Here is a 19,699-nt window from a genome sequence, read left to right on the forward strand (position 1 = left end):
GCAGGAAGGCCATCGCCAAGTGGTTACTCTATATTCTAGTATACGCCATGATCTCAAATTTGAAGATTCTTGACTGCCCATTGTAGAACCCCCAACCCTTGTATAGGCATTATAGAGCAACGCAGTTGATAGTTTTAATAGTAATATTGATTGTTTTGTTGCCCTGTCTCAGAATATCTCAGAATATGAACATGGCCAAAAAATGATAAAAATTGGAGCTACCCTTTAACTTTATCTATTTCTGTTTTTTTACTTTTTTTTTTTTTTTGTGTTCCCTTTTTGTTTTGTAAATGTTTTTGTTGCTGCAGTGCAAACATTTTTGCATTTGTTGCAAGTGTAATACTAGACCTGCTCTTTAGCATGACAAACGTTTAGCCTAGTAATCGGTTAAAAGGCCAGGAAGCTTTTTTTAATCAGGAAATTCAAGTGTTCCAGAGAGGTGTAACTGCAAGTGCCCTCCTAGGTGTGTGTAGTCATCTAGGAAATGGGCTCCAAGCTCACATTTCATTCTACACACTGCAGCTACTTAAGCAGGCCATAGACTTATCGGCCGATAAAAAAAAAATCTGGTCGTTAGTGGGGAAATCGGTCGGCCGTTTTTCATAATTTTAAGACCTTTAGAAAATTGGCCCTGCTGGAAAATCGTCGGACGATTAGGTCATTCGGACGAATTTCACAGTAATTTATGGTCAAATCGGCCGTTCTTTTTGCAGATTTTCAAATAAAATTGAATATGAAGAAATAGAATATCAAGAAGAAATAGATTTTGCAGAAGAAGAAGAATAGATTGTGCAGGAGAAGAAGAAATAGATTTATCGGAAGAAGAAGAAGAAGAAGAAGAAGAAAAAGTTGCAACATTGTATCTATTTGTATCCATTTCGGATACAGATGTTTCTATTCAAGTACAAATAGATACAATGTTGTTTCTTCTTCTTATGCATAATCTATTTCTTCTGTCAAATATAATAGCGGGGCTCAATGCTGGGACACCGCTATTATATTAATTGCCGGCCGTAGACGGGACGAAAACCAGCCGACTTTCTTTTACAATGGTAGTAACGTCGGTCAACTGAACGACCGATTTTACGATTTTCTAGAAAAAAAAGGCCGGTTTTCTCCAAGTCTATGGCCTGCTTTAGTCAAGGACAGATGGAAATCTCCTAATGTATTAATGTACAAGGTATTCTAATCCATAGTAACCAAATTTGGTCATGGTTCTAGTTATGGTAAATCTAAGCAAAAGTTTTGTTTTTTTATGGATTACCATTTTTAAAAGAGAAGTTCACCTTAATCACTGCACATTTTTTGCAGGTAAAAAAATGTGCATTTATTACTATTATGATTTTTTGGGGTGGGGGAAATCTGTAAAGCAGGGGTGCTCAACCGTTTGGATACCAAATCACTTAGAGTGGACCTTTCTCTTCAGTCACGTGCTACAAGGAAATTATTTAAAATTTTTAATTTTGAATAGCATAATGAAGATTTTGGTCCTGCAGTCACAGCTCTCAGTAGTTGCAGGAGAAAAATTGAGAGAATCCGTTCCTGTACATGCAGCCCCTTTTATTCCGAGTTTAAAATATAATGTGACAGGGAGGCCACATGGGCCCCCTGGAGCCCGGGTTGGGGTTGCCATTATGACCAGCGGTTGGGGGTGTGGTAAAAATCACTCACTCCTCCCAAACCACAAATGAGCCCTTACTGTCCTGAGCCTCCTCTAAGAGTTCACCCCAGGGGCGTCCCTAGGGTTGGTGTCACCCGGTGTGGTAACACTTGATGTCACTCCTCCGATGATCCCCGCAGGATGGATCGGATCTGTGGATTGAGCATAATGGATCCAGGTCCAATCTGGCCATTGGCTTCCACTACAGTCAATCACAGCCAGTGAGCCAATGAGAGAGCGAGGGGCAGCCCCAAGCCATGTCTGTGTAAGAATGGACACAAGGAGCAGTGGCTTTGGAGAGAGCCTGCTTGGGTACTGCTTGCTGTGGGGGCACTTGGCAGGAGAGAGGGGTCAGAAGCATTGGTGGGAGGGGGAAGGAAGAGGAGGATTGGAGCTGCTCTGTGCAAAACCATTACACTGATCAGGTAAGTATGACATGTTTGTAAAGGCAGATTTTTTTTTTTTTTTAACACTTTAATGGCTCTGCCTCATGTCTGCTACAGGACATTTGCATTTCTGAGCATGTTGGGAAAGCTCATGATTTTTTGTGTGTTTCCAACACTCATGGATGTGAAGCTAGCCTTAGTAAATCCCTGCGTGATTTTAGTCTGCAGAACAAAGGTCCTGTAGTGCTTCATTGTATTGGTACTTATATAGTGCTGTCACTTTATACAGCCCTTACATACAGTGCCTTGTGGAAAATTTCAAGGAGTATTCAATACTTTTGTCATGTTACAAGCAAAAACGTAAATCTATTTTATGTGATAGACCAACACAAAGTGGCACATAATTGTGAAGTGGAAAGAAATTTTTTACAAATCTGAAAAGTGTGGCGTACATTTTTATCTAGCCCCCTTTATGCTGATACCCCAAACTAAAATCTAGTAGAACCAATTGCCTTCAGAAGTCACCTAGTTAGAATAAATTACACACAGGTGGACTCCATTTACTCAGTATAAATACAGCTGTTCTGTGAAGCCCTCAGAGGTTTGTTAGAGAACTTTAGCGAACAGCATCATGGAGGCCAAGCAACACACCAGACAGGTCAGGGATAAAGTTGTGTAGAAGTTAAAAGCAAGGTTAGGTTATAAAAAAAAAATATCCCAAGCTTTGAACATCTCATGGAGCACTGTTCAATCCATCATCCGAAAATGGAAAGAGTATGGCACAACTGCAAACCTACCAAGACATGGCCGTCCACCTAAATTGACAGGCCGGGCAAGGAGATAATCAATCATCGATCATCAATCGGAGAAGCAGCCAAGAGGCCCATGGTAACTCTGGAGGAGCTGCAGAGATCCACAGCTCAGGTGGGAGAATCTGTCCACAGGACAACTATTAGTCGTGCACTCCACAAATCTGGCCTTTATGGAAGAGCGGAGGAAGAAAGCCGTTGTTGAAAGAAAGTCATAAGAAGTCTCATTTGCCCACTGTGACTTTTCATGGCATTTATCATTTTCCTTCCAGTTCACAATTATGTTCCACTTTATGTTGGTCTATCACATAAAATCCCAATAAAATACGTTTACATTTCTGGTTGTAACATGACAAAATATGGAAAATTTGAAGGGGTATGAATAAGTTTTCAAGGCACTGTATATATTGTACATTCACATCAGTCCCTGTCATTAAGGAGCTTACAATCTCTAAGATCCCTAACTAAATTGGCCCTAATGTGTGTGTATGTATGAAAGTAAGACGGGTTCCAATAAACCTATCAACATGTATTTTTGGAGTGTGGGAGGAAACCGGAGCACCCGGAGGAAACCCACCCAAGCATAGGGGGAGAACATGCAAACTTTATGCAGGTAGTGCCATGGTTGGGATGTGTGTGTATACGTACGTACATTCACTGGCCACTTTATTAGGTACACCTTGCTAGTGCCAAGAAACTCTCTCCCCCACACCATTACACCACCAGCCTGAACCGTTGATACAAGGCAGGATGGATCCATGCTTTCATGTTGCTTGCACCAAATTCTGACCCTAACTGTCGCAGCTGAAATCAAATGCCCACTCTCCTCTGACATCAACAAGGCATTTTTGCACACACAACTTCCGCTCACTGGATATTTTCCCTTTTTGGGACCGTTCTCTGTAAACCCTAGAGATGGCTGTACGGGAAAATCCCAGTAGATCAGCAGTTTTTGAAATAGTCACCATGACACCAACAACCATGCCATGTTCAAAGTCACTTAAATCCCCTTTCTTCCTCATTCTGATGCTCAGTTTGAACTTCAGCAAGCCATCTTCACCATGTCTAGATGCCTAATGCCAGCCATAGATGGGTCGAAAATCGGCCAATTTTCTCACTGTTAGTGGGGTAATTGGTCGGCTGTTTTTTCGCACTTTTTTTTTTTTATCGGTCATGTTGGAAATTCGCAGCCGATTTTGACGATCGGCTGCGAGTTTGAATGATGGGCAAATCGGCCGATCCTTTTACCGATAGAGTCCCTGCATGAGCCGGGACCTGCAAGGGACAGAAGTTATGGGGTTAACTTTATGGTTTAGTTGGCCGATTTATTTTTTTTTTTACGTTGGTGGTGACGTCGGCCAAACAAACGACCAATTCTGTTTTTTTTTGTTTTTTGTTTTTGTTTTTTTCAAAACATTGGCTGACGTTCGACCCATCTATGGCCTGCATTACTGCATAGAGTTTCTGCCATGTAATTAGCAATTTGTGTTACCAAGCAATTGAACAGGTGTACCTAATAAAGTGGCCGGTGTGTAATTTTTTTTTTTTTTTTCCAAATTAACATTTGATGTTTTAGCACAACTGAATTTCTAAACCTTGCAATCTGATTGTAACATGCGGTCTTTGATCTGCGAGGTGGTGTTTTTTTTTTTTTTTTCCTTTTTCTTTTCTCCCTCCCTTCCACACGGCTTTCCCTCAGCAGCTTGTGCTGACAAACCAAAGATTTGCTTCTGGCACAAGTTGTCTCCTCCCCTCCTGCCTCTCCCACTTTGCACAGACAGTCTCATTTGGGCTGTGTGTGTGCCCCTGCCTGTGTGCATGCGCCTGTGTGTGTGTGTCTTACTTCTGGGAAAAATTGAAGTGGCGGCCATATGCTTGGGATTAATTTTCCATATCTCACTCAATTTTAGAGAGGCCGGACACACACCTCAATGGGAAGTTCTCATTTGCTAAACAAGGGCTTGCCTCTAGGTAATGCTATTTAAACCTAACAGCTCGTTTTTTTATTATTAGAATTGTTTTTTGCTTTTTTTTTTTTTTTCTCTTTTTTTTTTTTTGTGTATCTATATATATATTTTTTTTATTGTGTGATCTAGCCATGGGGTTGCAAGCTTCCTTGTGTTATGCCCTTCTCCCATCCCCCTCCCCTCTTCCTCTGGCTTCAATCCTTGCTGGCTTTGTGTATGTGAGTCAATGAGAGCGAGTGCATTTTTTTTTTTTTCTCTCTCCTGCGGAATAAAAGGTTTATTTATATCCCAACTTCGCTTCTACAGCATTATGCCCAGCAGTCGCAAAGCTGCAGCAGCTGTACGAGTCCTTTCTGCTTCAATTCTCTAATGTATTTTCATTTATATTTTTTCAAAAACTTGCACCGCAGAATACGTCTGTAATTTTTTTTAAATTTTTTTTTTTTTTTTTTAATTTTTATAATTTTTTTGTGTGTGTGTTTACGACTGGTCGGAAGGGATCGGAGTTAAATTATGCCCGCTCTTTAAAAAAAAAAAAAATGAATGTTTCCTGGGATTTAGAACTTGTCGTTTGGATAATTTTTGTAGAGCCATAGTGGATAGCAGGTAACATTTAAAAAAAAAAAAAAAAAATGCTTGTCAGAAAAAATAGTATTTTCTTTTTGCTTTAATGCTGTTGAGTTAGCTGATGGTACCATTTTTCAATCCCAGTTTTCATTATTTGTATTTGCCCCCATAAAAAGGTTTGTGAAGTTGGGTTGTTTGTTGCAATTGCGTGAGCGAGGTCTTGCTGCCTGGTTTTAACCCCTTTCCGAGGTGTTGCTTGGTTGGTTTTCTCTGCAGAGTCCTCCCTTTTTGGCTTGTCTGGTAGCTGACAGGTTAAATTTCGGGTTGTACTACAACAACTGACACATGTTGGTTTCTGAGCAAACAGGCTGATATTTTTGCAGGCTGAAAAAGGAACTGGCTTTCTAGGTCCTTCCCCCACCCCTTGGCAGTACAACCACACCGAGTTGAGATCATAATCCAGGCAACGAGAAAAAAAAAAAAAATGCATGTGCGACTATGGGATTTTTTTTTTTTTTTAAGAACTTTCCAAGAGAGGAAATAAAATCTGTTCTGGCGATGGGAAAAATACTGCTGGGATCAGCAAAAAAATAAAACCCAGGACTGCAGCAGCTGACTCTGGTAGAGTTAAACGGCAAAAACATTTCTCGAATTCCTCTCGAAGGAAGTAAATATTTGACGGAACTTTCTCCGAACCCTTTTTTTTTTTTTTTTCTTTTTTTTTTTTTTTTAATTTTTCCTGAAAATCTTTTTTGGTGATTTTTTGATGGAGCCCTTGGATTCTTTTTTTTTTTTTCTGCAAATCAGATCATCGCGTTCTGCAGAGACTGAAATGAGCCACTGCCTCCGATAGGATCTGAGAGCGCGCTGCGGTTACAAAGCAGCATATTCTTTTCTTGCCTCGGTCTTTTGTCACTGGAGCTAGTTAGGGTCATTTGTCTCTGCTTTGGACCTCTTCAGCATCAAGTCAATTGGTTTTCGGCCGTGGCGTGAAGTTCTTCGGGGGGAAAAAAAAAAAAGCAGCCGCCTCTAGTGGCGTTAGGTGCTCGCGATGCATGGCTGGAACTTTTTCCCTTTGGCAGCCGAAAAATGTAAGTTATACTACAACTGTATTTAATGCGGGGGATTCATGCAATAACCCTGTCAGTGCTGGAAAATGCTTGGATCACTACGATATACATTTTATTTTATTTTTTTCTCTTGGTTGTGTATGGAAGCCGTAGATTTGCCTAGAGCAGTAGGCTTTGTCCAGCAAGTTTATTAGTCTTTTATTAATCCAGCTTACTGGGAGCGAACTGCAGATCTGAGTAGACAAAAAAGTAGAATATCCAACGCAACTGAAGAGCAAAATGGGGGAAAAATAAAAATGGAGCAAAATTAGAACTGTCGATTTTATGTTTTGAAAGAGAAGAATTTGGTTGCTGTAGTCAGCAGCTCTGTTTTTTGCTCTAATTTTGATTAATATTCCCTTGAGAACGTATGTTGGCTTTACGGAACTAGCAAAACAATGTTCCAGTGGAGTCCAAAAATTCGACATCTTGGTAGGTTTCATGACATTAGGTATCCAAACCAGGCACCTGATGATGAGGGGGTAAAAAAAATGTAGTTCTTTTTCTCTTTTTGGAGAGGTGGGGCAGTTATTTTCTGCTGTCTAAGACCAATCAATGTTAGTAAATTTGGCCTGTTGTGATGGAAGACAGTTGGCAGTCAGTTGAATAGAATTCCTTTTGGAAGGGCATAGTCTTTGGAGAGTTGGAGCTTGGGTGCATTTGTTTCCTGATCTGTTTTGTCCCAAGGCAGTAACAATGGGCGATATGCGAGGACGATAGACTTCACGCTTATACAAGCAGATTAGCATATAAAGAGGTACACCACTCCTGTAGCTTGGAGGTTTGCGCTGTAGGGTGGAGGCTTCTGCTCTGGGATTGTTCCGAGTGTCAGATTTATTCCATGTGCAATTTAGAGACAAATGGGAATCTCGTTCCCAGAATGCAGAGTCTGCATGCTGTCAATTTTGGTTGAGTAGCTAGGCAAAGGTCGCTTGCTAGTAAACAGATCTGCTTTTTTTTTGTCTTTGCACTTCAGATTCATTTAAGGAATATTTCTGTTTTTCAATCTTTTTGTTTTTTTTTTTTTTTTTTTTTGCATAATGTGGACAGGGCTTTTCCAACCGCACCATAGGAAGAATTCTTTGTTGTGCAATTACTGGGCTCATCTGTTGAATTTGCATACAGTATGACGTTCCTATTGTCTCTGCCTATGTAGGCTACATATTCCTAATGGCTTCTGTGCATGCTTTCTGAATAAGAGTGTAAAACAATGCAGATAAACAGCGGTCATGTAGACTATGTGCACGTAATGGAGTGTAACTGTGACAATCTCTCTTGAAGCTGAGAGTATTTTCATTAATTTTCAGTGCGTTTGTGCTAGAGCAGATGGTTGGCTGTGATTGGACAGAGAACTCTCGGTTACTATGTCCTTTTTAATTCCATTTGACAATAAAATGGTATGAAAGGAGGAGAGAAGCGCTGGGGAATTTTTTTTTCTGCTTTCAAGAGCAAGTGGTGATGTTGGCAAGGGCTGTTCATACTGCAAAACAGGTTAAGGGGTCTGATTTTGATTATTTATTTAATTTTTTTTATGAGCATCAGTTTTTTGTTTTTTTAACGCTGTGACATGTTCCAAAGTGATTTTGTAGCGCATACAGATTTATTCATATTAGTCTGCACCTTAAGAAGCTTACTGTCTAATGTCCATATGACAGTACTACAGACAAATACTAGAGCTTATGGTTAGAATACAGTTAATGTAAGCTTTGAGTGTATGGGAGGAAACTGGATCACGGGAGGGGAAATCCAGGCAAATGGGATATACTCAAATATTCAAAGCCAGTTGTGGTCGTTGTGAGCATTTAACATGGATACCTGTGCTGCAAGGCTACATTGCCAACTAATGTTCCACTTAGCAGCTTTATTTTTTCATTATTTTTAAAAGTTAAACCCCAGGCTGAAAAAAAAAAAAAAAAATACCATAGCACCTTGAAAGGAGGATAGTATATGGAATTCGTTTTTAGGACTTCTTCCTGTAATAGTCTACGGCTAAATATAAAAAATCTATTCTAAAAAAAAAAAAATGTAAAATCCAAAAAATGCTGGCACAAAGTATTCTTTTGATCTACTATATCATGGCTATGTGACCTAGTGAGCCCCTAAAATTGCATGTTTTGTAGGCCCCAGTCATCTTGAACAGGCTGTCTAAGTGAGCATCCAGGAACGACCCACCTGCATCTAAGGAATCCTTGGCCCTGATGTCAGTCAGTGGTACTTGGGCGAGGTTGAAAAGATCCAACTGGATGATGTCATCTAGACCCTGCTGAGTTCCTGCATTTGAGAAATCATGCCATCAAATGAGGTCTTAGAGGTTCCACTTGGAAAGAAGGATATTAAACCTGTCTCTTCAGTTTGTGCTTTTGCTGTGTGACCCAGTGAAATCAAAGGGATGACTCAATGGGATTTTTCTTTGGACATACCTTTTGTGATTAAAGGACAATGAGCGCACAAATCCAGCATTTTTTAAATCCATTCTATCTTTATATTTAATGCTGGACGTACATGACCGCTGTCCATTCAGAGAGTGATGGCCTCCAACCACTATTTATTTTTGTTTCTACATTCATTAAGTATTGGAAAGGGTGGGAAAAACAATATTGCAACTTGCGGCAACCAACCAGGTTTTGGCATACTAAAGTCAGATAATGAGTCATAATAGCAATCTTGGGCAGCAGATTGTCCACCTGAAATGGTTATCCTCTAAAACAAAAATCACCTTTTTGGAGGCTTTAATATGCACTGTAAAATTGACATGGTAAATTTGACAAGGGTATTAGGTTGACCATATTCAAGTCTTATTGCAGAGGACATATTTATATAGGGTTTTAAAAGCAAGACTACCATGGGCAGTGAGACAACTGCCCATCATGCCTGACTAGACCCAGCCCCAATTGGTTGAACAGGAACAGCCAAGTGTGGTAAAGATCTTGTCCCATTTTCCCCATAGAAAAAACATCCCAAAGCCTGGTCACAGATTTTTCAGCTTACTACAAAATGTGTGTAAGCAATTACTGTTCCTTTTATCTTACCTTTTGTTAGCCCTTTTATGGCTTTATAATCAACCTGTCACTGTTGTAGTGTCTACCACATAATGGATTAGTATTTGGCTTTGCATTGGCATCCTAAAGGCTGGAAATGCACTTAGGCAAACCGTAGACCGTTTTTGCTTGCAGTGTAACCAAAGTGTGGGTAATGCCTTTTGCATGTTAAGGACAAATTTACATCTCTGTGTGAATAGGCACTTTTATAGTTCCCCTTGAAGACCCTAAACTATGGCTCATAGATGAGCCAGTCGCAATATTCCCAATGCACACATTCCTGAAGATGGCTGTTCAGTATTGATGGGTGCTGCAATGACCACAGTAAATGCAAAGAAATGTCACCAGCACAGCAAGGATTCCTCAAACAGGTCAAAAGCTTTTTGTGGTCACATGGTACATACAAAGGCAATGTTTCAGAACCATAGTGGGTCCCTTCGTGAGACAAGTGAGCAAGTAGCATGTGACCACAAAATAAAGCTTTGGACCCATTTGAGGAATCCATGGTGTGCTGGTGACATTTCTTCACATTTTATAGATGAGTCGGCTGTATAGGAAAGCATAGGTTTCTACCTAAAATGTGTTTTCATGAAGTGGAAAAGTAGGACAAGGCAGGTTATGGTGTGGGCTAAAGAGACTAAAAATCCCTCCATTGAAATTGTGCAAAGATTTATGAAAACAGAAGGTATATGCATACCTCACTTCTGTCACAAATCCAAAAAAATAATGGGTTTATACCCTATTTTAGGATAGTGGGTGGAGCCATGCATTTTATTCCTTTATGGCCCTGGGCCAACTGTGCATCCAGAACTGCTGGTTTTTAGCACAGATAAAGCATAATTGTTTCTATTACAAATTGCATTCATTTACAAATTTATTACAGCTTTTAGGCTTGTTAGCCACCAAGTTGGCTTGGGAAGAAAAACTCTATAACCAGGCAGGTTATGGCAAGGTGGGCCATGAGAGACCGAAAAGCCCTTCACTGAACCAGGACAGTATAGCCTTCATAAGCAGAAGGTATCTCCATGACAGACTTGTATCACCACTTCTAAGAACAAGAAGTTTATTCTTCACTTTGGGACAGTGGGGGGGGCCATGCCAACTGTTCTTCCAAAACAGCTAGTTGGTGGCCCAGATATAGCTTAATATTACTGAGCCATTTATTCCAAACTTCAGGTGTTTTACTGTAGGAAATCAGAAAAGTGCGACAAGGCCCTTTAGTGTTTGTCTATCTCAAATGTTAGTGTGAACACATGGAAAATTTAGATCATTATGGCACGGTGCGTGGCTTTTCGCGGTTTTCTGCCAGGTTGGGCAAGTGTTATGCCTACAGTAAAACGGAAGTGAAGGCTGGTGTTATGTTGATCTTACAGGTTTAGAAAACCCACGATGGTCACAATTGTTCTCTCCCATGATAAGGACACAAGTAACATTTTCCTTCACCGCTCTTTTTGTATCGGCACAAACTGCTAAGTTGGCAGAGTTGACTTGGCAAGTCCATGCAATGTTGTAATGTTTCGCTGACCTGATTGATGGTCATATCATGCCTGCACATATGATGACTTTCTGATGTCTATGGATAGCTGGCTGTCCAGATTGTTTGTTTGATCTTTATTTAAAGATGATGCTATTGGGGGCAAACCAGAAATTGGATCAGAAAAACAAAATCCTAATATGTATAATCTTAAACCATTCTAAACCGCTTTAAAACATAACTGGCCCTCTTGTTTTGCACATTTGGCATTCAGTTTCTATGCTAGATATGTGGTTCTGAACATGAACGTTTAGGTTTTTCCTCCAGATACTTTACTTTAAATGTGAGTACACTGCATAGAGCCTGAAGAAACCCCACCATCTTCCTCTTCGGTTTCATAACTTTGTCAGCTCATCCCATTTTTCAAGCTGATTATGACGTCAAAGAGTCTTTAGATGCAGCTGTCACTAAACCTTTAATGAAGCGGCTTCCCTGTCCTCTTTCTAGACTAACGGAAATATTTCCTTACAAGCAGTCTATTGTAGAATGGGAAACAAAATGTGACCAAACCAGATCTTTCTCTTTTTTTTTTTTTTTTTCCCAGAGCCAGCTAAATGAAGAGGACTCTATTATTCCTTTGTGAATTATCTTGGTTGGCTGTTGAAAGGAAAGGCAGGGCCTGTTATCACAACTGTAGAATATTCTGGGATTCATGTCCCTGAGGACCGGTCTGTATGTTCGAATGGTTAAAGATACTGTCCAACTGATGCTTTACGGGCGGCACTACATCGTTATTTAGAGCAGCGAGTAGTTTGGGAAATGACGATATGACCTTGGGGATAGAAGTCTCAGGGCCAGATGGGCCTGTTGGAGCTTGCAATGATTGTAGAGATGCTGCTTTTGTGTGTTGCGTTTCTGCCCTACTCTCATCTAAATAGTCCATGATCTGCATCATTTCTGATTTATGTCATTCTTGTCTACGGTGTGAGTCAATATCGTAGACCTGAGATGATTGTTCTACATCAGCTGACACACCCACTTGATGAGACTTTGATGTTTACCTGTGTTTTTTCTATGCATAAATATGTAGCGTGTGTGTGAAAAAAAGATATATACATACTGGTCCCTGCATGTGTCTATCGAAAAATATATACTGCAAGTAAAGAAAATATAAGCAGAGGGAAAAAAGACGCAGGATGCATTGTGTATGTGTTTTATTTTTTATATATGGCCCATTTTATGAGCGTTTCCAATCTAAAAGGGAGGGGCAAGTGATACAAAAGATACCTAATGAGCTCATAGTGAAAGTAGAAGTAAATTTGTAGGTAGAAAGGTAGCATGGCCATGTCTGTTACTAGTGACTTTATGGGAATATTTTCTTTTTTTTTTTTTTTTAAATTAAATAAGCATGTTATGCTTACCTTCTCTGTGTCCGCCCTAATCCTCCGCTTCTCGACTCCTCCGCCAGTACTCCTGGCTCACTCCCAAGCCCCTCTGCCTGCCTCCATAGACACAGCCAGCGGGGCACAGCCCTGTCCCCATTCAGAGTTTGACTGCCAATGTCTCCTTCTGCTATTGATCTGCCCAGTGAGTTGGGGAAAAAGGGAGAGCCGCTGCTCTCATGCACAGTGAGCATTAAGGTAAAAACCTTAAGGCCTTACAACCATTTTAAGCTCCTAAATGATCAAAATATGATCTTTATCCAAAATTAAACAAAAAGGTTTGCCTTATTATTATTATTCAGGATTTATATAGTGCCAACAGTTTGCTCAGCACTTTACAATATAACGGGAGACAATACAGTTCAATACAAGAGGGATAGGAGGGCCCTACTCCTTGGAGCTTACAATCTAGGAGGGAGGGGCTAGTGGTACAAAAGGTAGTAACTGTGGGGGATGGACTGGTTGGAAGAGTAGAAGATTCCATTATTAGCAGAGGGCGGGATAGGCTTCCCTGAAGAGAGAGGTTTTCAGAGATCGCCTAAAAGTGAGCAGAGTAGGCGATAGTCTGATAAATTGGGGTAGAGAGGGGAGAAGCTCTGGAGAAGTCCTGGAGAGGAGCATGGGAGGAAGAGACAAGGGAGCTAGAGAGTATGAGGTCTTGCGAGGAGCGGAGAGTACGGTTTGGGTGATATTTGGAGACAAGATCGGTGATGTAATTTGGGGCAGTTATAAATGGCTTTATACGTTAATGTTTTGAATTTTATCCGTTGGGCAATGGGAAGCCAGTGGAGGGATTGGCAGAGAGGGATTGCGATAAAGAACGGTTAGTAAGGTGGATGAGTCTGGCAGCAGCATTCATGATAGACTGAAGAGGGAATAGCCTGGGATTCGGTAGGCCAATGAGGAGGGAGTTACAATAGTCAAGGCGAGATATAACAAGGGAGGGAATAAGTTGCTTAGTGGTTTCCGAGATTAGGAACGGTCGCATCTTGGTTATGGACATGAAGTCTACAAGATTTGGACAGTGATTGGATTTGAGGCTGAAATGACAGATGGGAGTCTAGGATTACACCTAGTACCCTGGCATGAGGGGAGGGACTGATGATTGTGTTATTGATCTTGATGATGAAGTCAGGGGAGGGGGCACAGGCTGGGAGGAATACTAAGAGCTCAGTTTTGGAAAGATTAAGTTTGAGGAAGTGGAGTGACATCCATGGTGATATGTCACTTAGTAGGTTAGTAATGCGAGAGGAGACTGAAGGGGCGAGGTGAGGGGTAGAAAGATAGATTTGTGTGTCATCCACATAGAGATGGTACTTAAAGCCATGGGAGTTTATCAAGTGACCAAGGGAGGAGGTGTAGATGGAGAAGGGGTCCAAGCACAGAACCTTGAGGGACCCCTACAGAAAGAGGGAGTGAAGAGGAGGAGGCAGCGTTATAGGTAACGCTGAAGGAGCACTGCAATAAGTAGGAGGAGAACCAGGAAGAGAGCAGAGTCCCGGAGGCCAAGAGTGGAGTTTTTTGAGGAGGAAGGGATGGTCAACCATATCAAAAGCCGCAGAGAGGTCAAGTAGTAAGAGTCTGGAGTAGTGGCCATTGGTTTTAGCAGTTAGATCATTAGTGAGTTTTAGTAGGGCAGATTTACTTTCATGAGAGTGGAGATGGATTAGAACACCTGAAATGTTTTTATCGATGTCTGGTCCAGGTGACCGTTACATTGATAGTGGGGGGGGGGGGGGAGAAACACATTTTAGTGGTCACCAGAACAGGAATTGAGGGGAAGTCTTGCAAGTGGGGCAATCATTTCTTAGTGACCTGGGTGAATACCAGAAATTTCCTCTTTCTTCCTAATGTGCCCCCAATGATAAAAAAAAACCTGGCAGGGGTTATAATGCTTCCTTCATCCGAAATTTGGGGAAAACTTTTGCCTTTTGGTTCTACTTTAAGTAGATTTTTTTAATTTTCTGCATACTGTATTTCACAGACAATGATACATTTTTGCCAACAATAGACACGTTTTGTGTCAAGTTGTTCTATATATTTGCAGTGTATTACTACCAGAACACAGTATATGGGTAAGAGTTTTGTATAATGTATGTATTTTTAAGGTCACGGAACATTGCATATATAATTCCAAGACATTAACATAATTTTTAAGCCATTTCTTGTGTATTTTGGCTTTATGCTTGAAGTCATTGTCTTGCTGGTTGACAAGTCTTCTCAGGCTCAGGGTTTTTGCAGGCTACATCAGGTTTTTGCTGCATTTATTCTCCCCTGTACCCTCACACACCTCCTAGCACCTTCTGGAGGGAGGCATTTGCTTAGTACAATGCTGTCACCCACATGTTTCATTGTGGTAGTGGTGCGTTTAGTAGAGTGTATGGTCGGAGGACCAAATAGCTCATTTTTGGTCTCATCATACCTTAAAACCTATTCCAGCTACCTGCAGAGTCTCCCAGGTGCCTGATAGAAAACTATAGTTGAGATGTTGCATGAGTTTTAAGGTAACAGAGGCTTTCGCCACCATTGGATGAAGCGGTGTCTGGTTGAGCACCCAGGCATTTGTATGCATGGTCTCAGCTACATAGGTCTATAAATGTCAAAGGTCTCTTGGTGGCCTCCTATTAGTCTCCTTCTTGCATGGTCAGTTACTTTCTTAAAGGAAAATCCAGTGAATTGGACATTCTTTTGTCTTCTTCCCCTGACTTGTGCTTTTAAATCACATTTTCACAGAGTTGCTTGGAGTGTTCTTTTGTCTTTAAGGTGTAGGTTATTCTGGCAAGGTCTGACTTTTCAGAAATTTGCGTGCGCTTGTGAAATGGCGACAAATTTCAGTATCCTAAATTTTCTATAGCTGATGTTTTTAAAGACCCTTCTAGGTCATCGGTTTAGTGTTACGGTGCTAGCATTTTTGCTCTTATCCTGGTGTGCGCGGCGATATGCAACATGTGTATCGCAATCAATGTTTACATGCTTTTGTTTGTACATGCACATATGTGGGGGGCCTAATTTTTTTTTTTTTTTTTTTGGGGGGGAAGATGTTATGTGGTTAGGTGTAACTTACATTTTTTACAATTTAAAAAAAAAAAAATGCTGAACATATCCATCCCTTTGATTACAATGTACCCATCGTCTGATGGCTACTTCCAGCAGGATAATGCACCATGTCACGAAATCTCAAATAATCTCAAACTTGAACATGACAAGGTCACTGTACTCCAATGGCCTACACAGTCACCAGATCTCAATCCAATAGAATACCTTTTGGGATGTGGTGGAACAGGATTATTCACATCATGGATGTGCAGCCAACAAATCTGCAGCAACTGTGTGATGCTATCATGTCAATCTGGATTAAAATCTCTGAAGAATGTTCCCAAAACCTTGTTGAATCTATGCCACGAAGAATTAAGGCAGTTCTGAAGGCAAAAGGGGGTCCAACCCAGTACTATATATATATATATATATATATATATATATATATATATATATATATATATATATATATATATATATATATATATATATATATATATATATATATATATATATATATTTTTTCAATCACATAGGGAACCAAGTCCTCCTATGTGGTGATATTGGGTGACAGGTTCTCTGCATTGAAACATCAGAGGTCTAAAAGTCCCTGCATGTCTCCCCTGTATTATACTGCGTGGAAAGCACTGCACGTCGCACCGTATTACATTTAGTGAACCTCTCAACGGAGACCCAAAAATTACGATATAATGTCCCTTCCGGGTCATGACAAGAGGAGGGGAGTGGACGTGTCCGCTCTTCTCCCTCCACTCTAGCTGATGGCGGTGAGCCAGGCCCGCAGATGGGCAAGCGGAGCCTGGGAGATGGGGGGAGGTTCACACGAGGGGGCGGAGAGGCTGGCACTGTGTAGAAGCAATCGGCGACAACACTGCTGCTGATTGCTTCCACCTGACAGATGAGCCAACTGCTTGCCCGCAGCAGGGCTAAAGGTAGAAAAAAAACTACCTGCCCGGTGCCCAGAACTACATGTCTTGGGTGATGGGAATTCAAGTCCCTGTACTGTCATGATTGGGATTCAAACCAGTGACTCCAGTGCTGCCAGGCAGAAGTGCTACCCACTTAGCCACTGTGCTGCTTCCCATGTTTTAAATGGTCGGTGCCTTTAAGGAAGGGTAAGACACTAAAGTTTTCAGCCAGCAATACAGATTAGTTTTGATGCCTAGGCCAAATGCAACCAGGTGTTCCTTGCACTTAAATGGGTGTATTCATTGAACACAAAGGGTCTAGTGTGTAGTGCTAGCTGTAATCTAGATGCTCAGCAGTTTTTCATCCTTCAAAGTTGGCCTGCGTGTGACCTGCAAGGTCTCTCTAAACGGAGATAAATGTTCTCACCTCAATGTGGCTTTATCGACTTTGAGACCCAAAACTTGCCTTAAATGGAGAAAAATTATTGCTTGTCTGTTTATAAGCATGTGCAAGAATCCTTTCCATATAGTATATAGAATGAAAAACTGCAAGTATTGGTTGTAATGGTTTGGTAGTACAGGAAACTGTTAGAATGCATATCCTTTTCATTTGGTAACCAAAATCCTGAATATTTCTAGTGAAGGGAAACTAAATGTTACTGCCTACCTCCCGTCCAATGCACTAGCTTTGGTGGGGAAAAAGCTCAACTTTTAGGCTTAATAATTAAGGCAAAACTATTACAAAAAGTTATATAACACATAGTAACCAACCACTGCATATTGCACCATTGCTCATTGCATAGGATTTCCACCATGTTGAGAAAGCTTCATCTTAGCAGGCCTGATTCTTGACTTGATTTAGCATAGAGAAGATGTACTGCTGTCAACACTGAATGGCCTGGCGCTCAGAGAATGCTTTCTAGGGCAGATATACATTTTACCTCGCTTGGTGGGTGATGCCAGTCTGGTCACCCATACCCAGGGGCGTACTGACCATTTGGAAACTTGGGCACTGCCCAAGGTCAGTAGGGGCCCCATGAGATACCCCGGTACCTTTTTCATAGGCTTTTTTTGAGTTTGGGCAAGGACACGGGCCCCATGATCCCCTATTGCCTGGGGGCCCCATGAGTTGTCAGTCTGCCCATACCGCTGGTCATAAATCTAAGATGGTTACCATTATGGTCATAAATTAAAATGCGTTTGTCACACAGACAATCCAACATCCCATGACAATTTGGTAGAACTCTTTGAGTGACCGTTTGTGCTTGGCTTATGAATCATGATGGGAAAGCATTTGTCCAGATACCTCCCAGTGCTGGCTTTTTTGGGAAAAAAATACCAATTGGTTACCTAATATCTATGGGAACTTTAATGTATAGCGAAATAGACTGATAGGAACATTTTGTGTTTGCTATAGCAACCAGATACCTTCTTTCATTTTCACACCGTCTATAGAAAGATAACTAAAAGGACAAAACAGGTTTTCACCTCCCAAACACCTTTTTTATACACGTAACCCACTGTATCTCACAGGTGCGTAGGTGCTGGTGTTTAATTTTTGTATTGGAGTTTTAATTGGTTTAAATTCATTCTAAAAATGGGTCTGTTTCCTGGAAGGTTTACTTCCTTAGGGGTTTGTAAGTGATATGTCATTTTTAATTTTTATTATTTTTGTTATCTGGATCAAACGGTAAATATATAGAAGTACATTAAAGTTAAGTCTTTATTCAGCATAACAGCAAGACATTGAACAATGCAACGTTGAGATACAGAGGGCATAGGCGGTGCAGGTACAGACAACAGGCCGTCTATCGGAGGGTGATGCAAGTCGGCATTCCAGCGTAAACCGTGCAGATATAATGTTAGCATGACCCGTAACCTAAAAGGTGAAATCACAGCCTGAACATGGCTTCGCTGTCATACTACTTATATATATATATATATATATATATATATATCAGAAATAAAAAGAAAATACAAATATCAAAAACAAAGCCCATTGATAGTGCTGTACTGGGGCACTACGTACTACGGGCAGGAGCAGCAAGTGTCTCCAGGGTACCTGGGTGTCTAGGCTCTATCGCTGGTGAAAAGAACCACAGAAATACATTAAGTGTCCTACACTCCACTTTAGGTGCTTTGTGGCATTCTTGTGCTTAAATAACCATTACATTTCATGTTAGCCCACGAAAATGGTCTGAAATTATCAGTGGATTTTATTTTATGTTGAGCTTGACATATGCAACATTTAATGTGTGTATACATCCTTACACACATTTTAGGGGGGTCAGTGCCAGTATACAGCAGTCCCAATGGTATAACTTTGAATTTATTTTGAAGACTTGTGTTCTTCTTTTTTGGCGGGGGGGGGGGGGGCTAATTCTTTTTTGGGGAGGGGGGTTTTGCTTCTTCTTTCCTTTATTTTTTATTTTTTATTTTTTTTTTACCGTCCCGAAATGACATTTGTTTGGTTAGTAAACCTGTACTTATTTCACATGTCAATGAGTAAAAAAATCTTTGCCATATTGCTGAATTACTTTTTTTTTTTTTTTTTTTTGCTTTGGGTGGTAGTCTTTTTGTTTTTATCCTGCATCAATTTCAATGATGTGATCTTTGTTTAGGTTGTTGGTTTACCCGCCTTGCTGCCTCCTATTTTTGCAATATCTTTTCATGACTAATCCCAGCTGAGGGCCCCTCTGGTGTAGGACGGTTTCCCTTTCTGGAGGTGGAAGTCTCTGGAATTTTCCTTCAGTTGAGGACGTTTTTCAGAGGCCAGAGCTGGAGTGCGCTCATCTGTCAGTCCTTCTCAAGTGAAATAAACCATTCCCTACACACCAGAATAGTGTGCAGCTTTTTGGCCTATAATATTGACTGGAGCTGCAAAATGTTCATGACTTGTAGAGATAATACCAGATTTCTAAGATTTTTCCCTAGTTTGGGCTATAGAATCCTTCTGCCTGCTAGATTAATTTCTTATTTTTTCTATGTCTGGACTATTTTGTGCATTCAGGGCAAGTGTCAATCTCTTGGAGGCAAGCCCTCCTGCCTACATAATCTCTACTCCCTTGTGGTCAGGCCTTTTTTTTTTTTTTTTTCCAGTGGGAATGCAGTTGCAGCACTGAATGTATATAATGATAAAGTGTAATGGGGTGTGCTGGAGGGACTATTGATGCTGGCTGCTGGGGGCTCTATTGTTGCTGTAGGCGATCTATTGTTGCTAGGGGGAAGGGGGTCTTATATTGCTGGGGGTGTCAATTGTTGCTTGGAGGGATCTACTGTTGAGGG

General features: G+C 40.9%; 1 protein-coding gene across 7 annotated transcripts in view; it reads left to right on the plus strand.

Annotated features, from left to right (window-relative positions):
• Positions 1–19,699, plus strand: part of CTBP1 (C-terminal binding protein 1) — a 761,506-nt gene that overhangs the window by 570,269 nt on the left and 171,538 nt on the right. Inside the window, exon 1 of one of the 7 annotated variants that reach the window (XM_089692286.1) lies at positions 4,648–4,826. The exons of 4 other annotated variants lie outside the window; for them this stretch is intronic. In XM_089692286.1, coding sequence (XP_089548412.1) covers positions 4,787–4,826 — 40 coding nt within the window. In that variant the 5' untranslated portion in view covers positions 4,648–4,786. Of the gene's footprint in view, positions 1–4,647; positions 4,827–5,312; positions 5,429–6,198; positions 6,481–19,699 lie in introns of those variants that run through there. 2 more of the 7 variants (XM_089692289.1, XM_089692287.1) reach the window with 2 other exon arrangements.

Source organism: Staurois parvus, unplaced genomic scaffold (assembly GCF_062004578.1).
Source record: "Staurois parvus isolate SC_StPar_1 unplaced genomic scaffold, SC_StPar_1.0 ptg000581l, whole genome shotgun sequence".
NCBI lineage: Eukaryota > Metazoa > Chordata > Amphibia > Anura > Ranidae > Staurois > Staurois parvus.